The sequence below is a fragment of the Sprattus sprattus genome (genome assembly GCF_963457725.1).
Source record: "Sprattus sprattus genome assembly, chromosome: 5".
NCBI classification, from domain to species: Eukaryota; Metazoa; Chordata; class Actinopteri; order Clupeiformes; family Clupeidae; genus Sprattus; species Sprattus sprattus.
This window is the reverse complement of record NC_137924.1, coordinates 37241930-37254784: the sequence shown is the minus strand read 5'-3', so window position 1 is coordinate 37254784 and position 12855 is coordinate 37241930. Positions and strand designations below refer to the sequence as shown.

Here is a 12855-nt window from a genome sequence, read left to right as displayed (position 1 = left end):
ATATCAACATTCTTTACACAAACATAAGTAAGGTACTTACAGTTGGCAGTTGCTAAACTCGTGTTGACATGTGTGAATTTGAACTCATGAATATGAACTTGTTCTACCTTTTCCCATTATACATGTAAGTTGAGAAGACTATAACATCAGCTAGATAACTAGCTATCATTTCATTCAAACGGAGCTCTTCCATTTAAATCGTTTAAGGTTAAGGTAAAAGCTAGCTAGTTAGCTAGCATAGCAACAAGATAACCATAGATATGGATCTGTATTGACAAAAGGTCAATAGCGCCCCCCTTGACCCATCTGAAACAATGTAAAAACTGTGGCCAAGCAGTGAACTGCAACCAGTCTTCGTTAAATATGACGTTGAAACAGAGACCCTGTTAAAAATGGGTTAAAATGCTGTCTAACGAATGACGTTCTAACTATAATTCTGACCGGAGCGCGGGCCAAAATAAATCCAGCGGGCCCCAAATTGGGCAGCCCTGTGCTAGATAGATGGGAAAAAAAAAACTTAATGGCGCAATAATATCGCATACCGCGATATTGCGCCCCCTGTCTCACCGCAGGAATATAATTCCTCAACCGTGATCGTTTATTTTTTTTCACACTGAGGGTTGCAGTTTGACTCCCTCCACAAGTGCTGCCTGGAGACTTTGGATGCCCTCTCTTTCTAAAATGCCCCCATCAACAGGTGCTAGGGGAACTGGCCTCCTGAATGGCACACCCCCTACTGCTTTCTGAATTTGAGCTCTGGATCTCACCAGAGTAGGAGCATGGCTCATCAACTTTGTTGATGTAAGCAATGTTACACTTTGAATCGACCTGCTTTGCCCCTGACCTCAGTACTTTGTAGCTGAAAATGTTCAGGAGAATATTTGCCCTCTGTCTGGCATCATGGTTCATCCCCTTTGTCACAATGCTTGTCACTATGTTGACGATTTCAGTGTTTCCCTGGTGACTCTTGATGTAAATTATGAAATTGTTACTAACGATCGGCATTTTGTACAGGACTCAATAGCAGACTCAGAGACCGGGGTAAAGAGTAAATCAAAATGTTTTACTTTCCAAGTTCGGTACATGATAAGGCAGTCCAATAATAAGTAAACAAATCCAACAGGTGGCAGGCAGGGGCAGGGGTCGATGTAGTTCCAGTCCAGGTTCGGTACACAGGTAGAAGGTAAATGATCAGGCAGAGGTACAAGTAGGGAAGAGGCGAAAGCAGAGTCGATAAGGCGGGGATTTCCAGGCAGAGATCGGTATCACAAGGAAAAGTATTAACATGAGAAATCGCTGGGACGCTAACAACACGGAGGAAACTTAAACGAACTGGCAACGAGACAACAGGAACACAGACTATATACACAAGGTGATGAGGGACAGGTGACAACAATCATGACGGGACAGGTGACGATAATCAAGACGGAACACACACAAGGGCAGGGCGTGAGATATCTAAAACGAGAGGAGAGATGAGTAAACCAACACACAACACTGAAGAAAATAAGATAAATAAGGAAACAACTTATTTTATGAGCCGGGACTTAACAGTCACAGAATGCACAGCAGAGACACTGACAGATCGAGTCAAATGCGCATGTGTTGATAAGACTGACCTGTGCCTTGTCTACCTGAATAGGTTTTGTAAGATTGGATTTAGTTTTTTAGGAGCCGTGTCAACATGAAGCCACTCAGGGCATGGGGTTAAATAGCTCTTAATGTTTTTTGGTGGTACAGCAGGCCTCTCCAGTTTCCATGGGGTTGTCTTTTGCCTTCCCTTTATCACAGTTAACTGGAGGTGTGTCAATTTTATTTTACTGTGTCTTTGATTTTGACTGAGAAGGCTGCAGAGGAAAACCGCATCTGTCCTTTGATGTTATCGAGGTGTCTGCTGATGAAACGGTCCAGGCGTATGGGCAGGTTTTCGTGTTTAAAAAAAACATATTTCAAATTTGTGGATTTCGCCTCTACATGAGTAGAACTGCCGTTGGCCGTGCTGCTTGCAAAATGTTCCACCATCACACCAGTCCATATTGGCAGGTATGAGCACACCCTTATTAAGTGAGGTAGCAGCTCAGGAAGAAAAAGCAGATTATCCCAGTCACCCCCTTGTGAGGCAAGTCTTCTGCTCTCAGCACAGATTTCGGCAACCCAAGATTTTGCATCCGTGTTGCATTCAGGCTAGCTTTACACGACAACGATCTGAACACAAACCGCAAAAGTGGCGTTGCGTTCCCACTTTTTATTTCGCGTTTAGACGAGCGACTTTGGGTGGAAATCTGCATGCACACGGGGACGCAAAAATGTGTGAAACTTGATGTAGTATGCATGCCAGGTGGCTAGGTGGTACTGTGAAGCACTGTCATACAACAACACCAAGAGCGCGCGCATGCGTTGAAACGTCCTTCTACTTCTCTCCTTAGCGCGAAATCGAAATTCGGAAAACCAAAGCATGGCAGCAATCCGACATGTTAATTTCCTGTATGTGTGGCCATTAAAATAATCTTGAATCTGACGTTTGTTGGTGTTTGGATGTACTGCACATGGGTATGACGTCAACGCGTAGGCAAGGATAGCCAGCGTGAGCAGCTCAGAGCACACTTTTGCGTTTTCAACCCTTTAGACGGGAACGTGACGGTGGAGCGTTTTTAAGATTTCCACTCTGGAGGGTGGGTTCATTTCTTTGCGTTTTCAAGCCCCAAAAACGCTGTCGCCGTCTAAACGAAAGGCACATCTGATAAAATATTTTGTCGTTTTCACCCGGGAGCGTTGTCGTGTAAAGCCACCCTCAGTCACTGACTGGCTGGATGTTCAGTCACTCCACTTTGGCAAATATCATCACCCAGGCATATGTCAGGGTTGTAGCCCTCTGCAATTCGTGTTTTCAGACTTGTTTTTACAAAATTCGGACATGACTGGTGTGCCAGCTTCATCATTTCCCTCTGACTCGCTTAGGGCCACAAGTGCAATAGATTGGATGAGGTGTCTTGCGTCTTCAATTGAGTAACATTGCAAAAGCTGTGCAAAGGCACTCACATAAAAGTGTTTTTCTAGGCGTCCCTTTTTTTGTAGACATTCCCATCGAGTGATCAGTTTGATGCAATGGGCAACATCTACTTGGATGATGCAGGGAGGTAACTGACAGTCTGAGTAGTACACCAAAAGCGGGTATTTATGAAAGACCTTGGGTCGGGCTGAGGTGTGAAGGCCTTGACAAGAGCCCCTAGTAATGCCAGTGAGAAATCCTACACAGCCTCTTTTGGAATTGGTGCCCCTTCTCTATGCCACTCACTTAGCCGGTTTGCAATGCTGTCAATGTTGTGCTTCTGTAGGAATGTTTACATTCAGTAGGTCATTTTATATGGGAATAGCAAACAGCCCACAATCTGAGCCTCCCATCTGCTGCTGGACATCAGGCCACTCCAACCGGACCTGGCTACTTGGGGAACAGAGGAGAGCTGTCACTTGATAAATGAGCTCCTCAGTCTGGCTATGACCCAAGGAGTCATAAATGTTGACAGTACCTACCTTGCACCCGATGTTACTTACCGTAACCCAGTGGTTCGCACAAACATTAAAAATCTGTACAAACCCCTGGGTTGGTGCAGGCACGGAGGAAAGTAGGGCGAGGGACGTCGTGGCGTAGAGGCCTCCTATGTGGGGGATGTTGTGCCTGTAAAAGAGCCTGACAATGGTCAATTATAATGTCGTCTAGCCAACAACACGGAGTGAGGACCATGGCCCTGAGGTCCTCCACCCTGCTAAGTGAAGCTGGGCAGGCCTGCCCCCGCTGGACACCTGTAATGACAACACTGTCACTTTCCTGGACAACCTGTGGGAAGATATAATTGATTAATAGGATGCATGTAGATGTCCTTTAGAAAACACACGTGTCAAATGTTTATTTGCAGTACTGGCACATTCTGGACAGCAAATTTGTAATACTGAACAGTACAAAGAACTTAAAAATGTACCTGAAGTGAGTCCCCCTCCAACTCTGAACATGAACCGCTCTGCTCTGTCTCAGGTGGATGGAACAAAGCCTCCTCGGTGTCCCTGAGTCCAGTACACAACCCTAACACATTACAAACTTACCCTGTATCATGAACCTTTTTGCACCTTTTCGAAAGGAAAGCTTAATCACCTCAGAGGTGCCTTCTTGGTACTTCTTCTCACTAGAGAGATAGAAAAATATTTCATTGAGTAGCCATATTATCTTGTTTAAATGAAAATACTTATATTAACCTTAGCGAAGTCCCAACAATCAAACTATCTAGCTAGTGTTTGCTATTTAACGTTCTTTTTTTTCTCTCTCTCTCTTTCACTCACAATATATCCGTCTATCTATCCAGATAGCTCACTTATCTACCCTACTATCTAACTATCTACCTATTTATCGATCTAGATATCTCTATTTAATAAATTGTTAGCTAACTGGCTCGCTAGCAAGATTACGGTAAATTCAAATACACGTGTTAACTAGTACAACGTTATTGTATATATATATATTTATATATATATATATATATATAAATAAAGGATATTAATAAAGTGGTTATCAGTTGATATTTTCGGTCTCCAAGTGTTTGTTTTCCAGGTAAAATACAGGCAAGCCGGTCTCAGGTAGCGAAGTTCAATGCAAGATGCTCTGAAATAAATCGCGTTATGAGGAATTTAATTCAGCGCCAGGCAGTAGATTTCCAAAAAGAGCCTGGGTGATGTATTGGCGTTGGCATAGCAACTGTCACTCAAGAGACGTTCAAAAGTCAACATTACATAACCTGGGCTCTTTTAAGCACCCGGTGCCTTTTAAGCTTGACAGAGGTACTGTTTGTCCAGTTAGTGGCAGTAGCGTACCTATATCAGTAAATGAAGGTAGGTTGATTAGATATTTGAACAGCTGTTACCACTTTTTTTTTTTTTTTTACTGTATTATATGTAGTATATCGTAGCTGCGTCAGTTAGGAGATAACAAGTTATAAAGGACATATATCTCTCTTGAAAACCGTTAGTTTGGGTAAGCTTATACATAAAGTTCATCTATAAATAGACTTGGCGTATCAATTTTTTTAACAAACTTTCCTTTCTGCAGAGTCTGTCAAAAAACAGAGGCAGGAGTTCCAACAGAAAAAACAACAAAGCTCAGAAGATATAAAACATGGGGATCTCAATGAGGCAAGGCAGGCAGCAAAAGACAGAAACATAAATACTCACAGGCTAGGGCTAGTTGCACAGTCCAAGAAAACCCACAAAGGGTAAAATCCATAATCCAAAAGCATTTCCAGGCAAACAGACAGGCAGAAGGAATGCAACAGAAAAACGAGGCAAGAGAGATTTCCAGGCAAGCGAGTAGATAATCCAGCACTAAATGCTCTTTAGAGCACGGTTTAACACAGGCACTGACGAGGTCCAAATAGACACAGGTGTGTGACCAGGCACGGGAGAGACGAGGTCCAATTAGCCACAGGTGTGTTAGACCAGGCACCTGGAAGAGTAACGCCCGACTCACATTGCTGCGTTGGAAGGCGTTGATGCGTCAGGGTTAACGTATCCCCATTCACTTTGCATGGGGTGACATCATCCTTTGCCGAACTGAATTGTGGCTCCGTTTGGTTCGCGTGCGTTGCGTTTCATGCTTTGCTCGCGACAAGAGTTGAAGAAGGTTCAACTTTTCAACAGGCAATGCATGCGTCAGCCAATCATATTGCCTTTCATGCATAACTGACAGCACAGGCACTAGCCAATCATATCCCGTATATGCTCACGTCTACAGAGCGGCAAACTCAAAAAAAAAAACATGGCTGCCAAACTCCGTAGATGGTCGTATTTGTACCTACAAGTTGGTTGTTTGACTTTTTTTTGGTTAGATTTTTTAAAAGTTACCGAGAAATAGACACTGTACAATGTAAAAAACCCTTTATTGTAACTGAGAAATACGTATCATAGGATTTGCGAGGTGTCTGAGCACACTGTCTAATGATGGGTTAGGGTTAGCATGCTACTACTCACAGGGTAAAAGCCTACTAGTGACGTGATTGGTTTGTTGACCTGTTAATCTCACTATAACGTCTCCGTTATCAACAGAACCGCATGCGCCAGACTCCTCCTCCACCGTCCGTTGCATCAACGCCTTCCACCGCAACAATGTGAGTCGGGCGTAACACACCGTTCACACCATAGATATCCTATATGTAAAGGCTGGATGTCTCACGGTGGAGTCTTGAACGTCCGCACTTAGGGCTGAACGATTTGGGAAAATAATCTAATTGCGATTTTTTTTTTTCCCAAAAAATATTGCGATTTAGATTCGATTTTCGATTTTTTTATACACTTTTGCTAAGAAAACCAGCATATTTACTTTTGCTGGCTTCAACGATGTGCGAGTGCAAGTCACAATATTCCCTCCTATGCTAAAAAGACGCTCTGAGGGAGCACTTGTGGCAGGTACACAAAGATACTTGCGGGCCATGGTGGACAATTGTGGGTAGCTGACCTCGTGCACCCTCCACCAAGCCAAGGGATCTTCTTCTACATCACTGGCAGGAGTCATCATGTAACTGTCTACCTCTGCCTCTGCCACATCTTCTGGTGTTACAGGCAGAGACGGAGTGGCTGCACTGGTCTTGAAAAAGCTGCCAAGAGACCTCTTCGCCTTTTCCCCCAAGGGCTGTGCACTTAGTGGAAAAGTGTCGTTGCGAGATCTCTTCTCCTAGATAAAAAATAAAAAAACAGCCATTAGTTTTCCAGTTAGATTTTACAGAAATATTGTGTTTCTGTGAAATACATTACTATCATTACGACATTACTATCATTTACCCGATGATATGGGCGTTTGGCTAAGTCTACCATCTCTGTCTTCAGTCGGGTCTTGATGGCAGGGATGTTGTCCACACTTATAAACTGAAAAAACAGGTCCAGGAAACAGGCAACATCCAAAAGCTCATGGATGTTTGGGTCTCCATACTTGCTATCGAGGTATGCTAGGACTTTGGTTTTTATTGTTTGAGTGAGGTCAGTGTCCTCAGCATCTTCAGCCAGTACTGATGTGGCAAAAAGGTGGAGAACTGGCTTGAGGTAGGAGGTGCTCACATATTCCTCTCCAGAAAGCGCATCTGTGAATTCCAGTAGAGGATGCAGTGCCTTGTGGATGGACTCCAGCACGCCAGTATCCTGCCAGGTCGGGATGAGGGGGCGTGCATTTCGGTCACCAGACAATACCTGAGTAATGGCTTTGGCCTGTTCAAGCACTCTGGCAATCATCATTTCTTTGGATCCCCATCTTGTTGAGCACTCAGTTATAAGGTTGTGCTCAGGGAGTTTGAGTTCCCTCTGTGCCTCCGTTAGTGCTGCCTTTTTCTTCCAACTGTGGGAAAAGTGCCCCAGCAGCCTCCTGCACACTGCTGTTGCCCTTGACACTCTGTCATCTTTGAGGGCATTTTCTGAAAGAAATACAAAGTAGTGTATTACAATCAATTGTTTTGTGATACAAGGCCATCACCATTACACACTCACATCCTCTGTTATTCTGAAATACACACATCCACACCACTGTCCTCTCTCTATCTCACACAAACAACACATAAACAGTTTGTGTGTGTGTGTTTATTTCGAGCATGTAAAAAAAAATGTTTAAAAAAAATTGCTTGTGGGCATTCCACCACAAACAGACATATAAATAAGCACATAAATCAAAAACACATAATATTTAAATTGACATATTCGAAAAGGAATGGGGGGGTATTTTCAATCAACACATTAGATTTGTATACCATACCTACCCTGATTTTTTACACACACACACACACACACAACATGATAACTTACCAATGGCAAGATGTAATCTGTGGCCAAAACACTGGAGCCGCGTCCACTCATTTATCCGTGCGGCCAACACCATATTTGACGCGTTGTCCGTCGTTATGCAGACTTGCTTCTCCTCGTGGAGATCCCAGCTGGCAAGCGCTTCCCTGAGGCCGGCTGCAATGTTTTCCCCAGTGTGGTCGTCTGGGAAGTAGGCAGCTTGTAGGCAGCGAGCTTTGAGTGTAAAATCGCTCTCAATGAAATGAACCGTGAGACTCTGATAAGGCTCAGATGTGTGGCTTGACCACATATCGGTGGTAGTTGAAAAGAATTCCACCGTCTTAAGCTCCGCGGCGACTTTCAACTTGCACGTATTATAGAGCTCCTGTATGGCAGTCTGGCTAAAATATGTACGGGAGGGTATACCGTACCGTTTATCGAGTATATTCACCAGTGCCTTAAACCCAGGCTTTGTCACCGTGCTGAGAGGCACCATATCTTTAGCGATATACTCAGTTATTGCCCGAGTGATTTCTACGTGCCGTTTGGAATTCCGGTCATATGGAGTGACACTAGTAAACATTTCGGCCAGTGACCCCTGTCTTGATGTGTTGGGCTTGGTTTGCGCACTGGTGCTCGGTATTTTCTCCATGCAACTGTCGAAAATGGTTTTATGATGTTTTTTTAAATGTTGAAACAAGTTGGTTGTGTTATCCTTTGTTGTAGAAACGGTTGACACTGCGCATCATCATCTTTCTTAAAGCCAAAATGGTCCCACACCACCGACTTGCTGTTCCTTTTCGAGACTAAAGTCTCATTTGTTTCGGACTGTTGAGTTGATCCAGAGGCCATTGTTAAAGAGCAGCATGAAACGCTGATACAGCCCAGTGCCCTACTGACTTTCGCTCGCCTTACGTGTCCACGTTGCGTCACGTGAGCACAATGTAATTTTTTATTTATTTTAATCGCGGTTTTTATTTCAGTTGCGGTTTGAAAATTGCGTCTCATCATATCGCGATTAAACCGAAAATGCGATTAATCGTTCAGCCCTATCCGCACTGGAGGCCATCTTGCGACAGGATAGCTTCCTGGAGGGATAAGTGGTACGTTAGGTAAAGTCAGTGATCTTCACAATCGTTTACACTCTTGTTTCGCTGAAATCTTGACGGATTTACAAATGGCTTGGTTTCTTACAAACGTCATTACCGTGGTTTTAATTCTGGATGCTTGAAGATGTTGAAATGTGCAGCTTAATTGTGTATCATGGCTAGTCTACTACTCATTCATTTACATTAATTGGAGAGGCATAATTGTTCTTTCTTTTCAATATAACTTAAAGCAGCACAACGGATCAATAGCTATTCGATAATGATATGCTAGCAGCCAAAACTAACAAAATCTCTTGAAATGCGCTGACTTTGTCATTATGACAAACTAGTTACTCAACAAATTTCAACAGTTTAGCACAGGGTCCAGTTTGGGCTTCTTTAACAAAATTCATGTATGTCTTAAGCCCCTCTGTCACAGGTTTTCTCTTCCACTGACTCCAGGTCATATTATCTCCTGTCTGAGGCATTGAAACTTCCACCTCATTGTAGCAACATTGTGGACAGACTCTATACATACATGACTTGTTTTCTGTGCTGCATGTTATTGAGGACAACAGCTGAGAAAGGCTAGCAGTTTTAAGAAGACCTGTCGCATGTAGTTTGTCAGTTAGAAATTTGACATTTTCATGGTCCAAACAAGCACATGTGTTCTAGTCTAAACCTTTCGGTTGGGTAACAAAGAAAGGACAATACCTAACAAATTGTCTGTAAGACAGCCAGTGTGTCATTTCACAGTTATACTGCTGATGGAGTTCAATCAAGGGTTTGACCAAGACGCGCCGCTGTTGTTTCATTTTGTTTATTGTGACTGTGTCCTTTCTACCTGGCAGTAAGCGACTGTGCTCATCCCGACAGAGGAATTCAGCTACTTTCTCCTTTCTCTGGATGGCCAGTTTCTTCCCTGATCGTTTCCCTTCAGTATTCAATGTATCCTTTTGCTTCTTCGATTCTTTGGCCCTTAATCTTTCTACGCGCTTTCTTAATTTTTCAGAACCTTTCTTGTCAACTTCCATCTCACTTTTAATTTTGCGCATGTTATGGCGCAGTTTAGCCTTCTCTCTTGGCCATTTCATATTCCTGTTGGCTACTCTCTCTGGTGTTGGGGATGCTCTGGGTGGAGCTAAACTGACAATATTCTCTCTAACTCAGGAGGGTTAGGTTGAAACTCTGCTGGGACTTCTATGGGAGTAGTATCCATTGACTCTGGTGTAAAATTGAAAATGTCCTCCATAGCTGTGTTCCTTTCCCTGTGCTTTCTCTGGTCTTGCTTCCCCTGTTGTCTCACTTTTTTCTGTTCTGTTGTGGACAGCTGGCTGACGGGGGGTTTCACAATTTTTCCTCCTCTGATAACTACAAAACATGTGAACTGATCAACTGGCATATTCCCATTACAAAATTTTAAATGTCTGACAACTGTATAAAAGTAACAACTAAAAAAGCCAGGCTTGCATTACAGTTTATCATACCTTTATTTTCTTTTTGCAAGGTATGTTTCTCTTGCAGCCGGATCAGTGCGCTCCCTGTGTGTGCAGATTTCTCCTTAGTTGATAATGGCATCTAAAATCATTAAAAAAAATCATGAAAATGTTTGAAACTGTATACCATCATTAATATTAAACTAATAAACATTTTTGAAAATTAATAGACAATCTAAGAGCCTTATACATCATATTATAATTAATTAATAATAATATTATAATGTATAGGTAAATTCCTTGCAGTTGCGCCACCTGACTGACTGGTTGCACCATAGATATCTATAATAAAGGCTAGATATCCTGCCTGCGTTTCTGGCCGACGGAGTCGAATGTCCGCACATTTCGGCCATTTTGAGGACAGTATAGCTCACTCCCCCTTAACATTGTGTTGGTAGTGGTACTTTTTAAATAACCAGAACTTGCTGAATTTTCAACCGATTTTCAAACGGGGTTGGTTTGTTATAAACGTAAGATATTTCTTATGGCACTACATACTTATGAAGAATTATAAACATGGGTTTTCATATGAAAATAACATTGACAGGTCTCGTTTTAAGGGAGTGTTCAATAGAGCAGGTTGCACAAAATTCTGGCATCTTCATTGGCAATAAAGTCAGCAATTTCCTGTCGAAATCATAATGTAAGATGTTTAACAAACCAACCCGATTGGAAATCATGTGCAACTTCAGTTTTATTATGTGCAACTTAAGTTAGGCTATATTGAAAAGAAAGAACAATTACTCGCCAATTGATGTAAAATGACTGATACACAATAGCCGTGATACACAATTAAGCTGCACATTGTTCAAGCATTCAGAATTATTACCAAGGTAATGACGATTGTAAATCAAGTCATTTTTAAATCCGTCAAAATTTCCGCGAGATAAGAGTGTAAACGATTGTGAAGATCACTGACGTTACCTAACGTACCACTGATCCCTACCGGAAGCTATACTGTCCTCAAAATGGCCTCCTGTGCGGACATTCAAGAGTCCGGCATAATCCATCTAGCCTTTATCTAAGATATCTATGGTTGCGCCACCCTGACATTTGAGAAACATTGCTGGACAAAAGTTGTTCAATTAGCTCAACTAGATCAAAGTATTAAAGGCACCCAGTGCAACTTTATAGGCTTGAGACTCAAAAAATAAACATTCAATTTCTAGTCTTTTTTACACATAGTAAGTTTCAATAACTCCATACCATTACATATCGACATTCAAGGAGCAAAGATGAGACGTTGTTGTTTGGTGAGAACTGATAGAAAATCGTTAATAACAACAAGCGCCGCCGGTGGGGAGACGCCATTTTGTTTTCAAATCTTTATTTATTGGTGCCACCAATAAATAAAGATTTGGAAACAAAATGGCCGGCGATTGTTGTTGTTTACGATTTTCTATCAGTTCTCACCACACAATGACGTCTCATCTTTGCTCCTCGAATGTCGATATGTAATGGTATGGAGTTATTGAAACTTACTACGTGTAAAAAAAGACTAGATATTGAATGTTTATTTTTGAGTCTCATGCCTTGAAAGTTGCACTGGGTGCCTTTAATATTTAGAAATTTGGATTTATTTAAAAGGTTACAAATATAAAATCATGCCACAGTATCTTACTTTGAATTTATTATTATTAAAACACCATTTTCAGTACTTTTTTTGGTCTGTTAATTTGCACGGACGGTTGCGCCACCTGGCATATAGGGGGTTTGACATGCCAAAACACAAAATAATATTTGTTTTTCTAATACACTGAAAATGTATTCAAACTAAATAGATTAAATAGAATAAAGTGATGCATGTCATGAATTGATTAAAACTATTTAAAAAGAAAATGTTGCAGTCGGACACAAAACTATGCATGTCATGTCATTGACCCTTATCCTAACCCTAATCCTGAAGTATAATTGTTGCATTGTGTTACTTCAAGTTGCACATGATGATATAACTGAAGTTGCACATGATTTCCAATCGGGTTGGTTTGTTAAACATTACATTATGATTTCGACAGGAAATTGCAGATTTTATTGCCAGTGAAGATGCCAGACTTTTGTGCAGCCTATGCATGCTCTATTGAACGTTCCCTCGAAACGAGAATCTGTGGGATCACCTTTATTTTATTATATCAGTAAAATTGCTTTTATAAAGATGATAATAATAGTATACATTTATCTCCTGTTGCCATTCTGTATGCTGCGTTTTAGTAGCCTAGATATTGTTAACAATAATATCTATCAATAATAATATCAATAATATAATTTACATAAATAGCTTGTGCATGTGTGTATTTATTGCACGTATCTGTTTTGTTCAATGTTATTTTCATATGAAAACCCATGTTTATAATTCTTCATTACTATACAGTGTCATAACTACATATCTTACGTTTATAACAAACCAACCCGGTTGAAAATTGAGCAAGTTCTGGTTATTTAAAAAGTATGTACCACTATCAACACAATGA

At 41.6% G+C, this 12855-nt stretch overlaps 1 protein-coding gene across 1 annotated transcript; it reads right to left on the bottom strand.

Moving 5' to 3' along the window:
• Positions 1–3714: 3714 nt before the first annotated feature.
• LOC308366174 (E3 SUMO-protein ligase ZBED1-like) lies at positions 3715–8386 on the bottom strand (the record flags this gene model as incomplete). The annotated part of the gene is made up of 4 exons (XM_080839809.1): positions 3715–3835; positions 6462–6712; positions 6820–7442; positions 7828–8386. 4 exons carry the CDS (start codon positions 8384–8386, stop codon positions 3715–3717), a joined length of 1554 nt encoding a protein of 517 aa, XP_080695935.1.
• Between the last annotated feature and the right edge of the window lie 4469 nt (positions 8387–12855).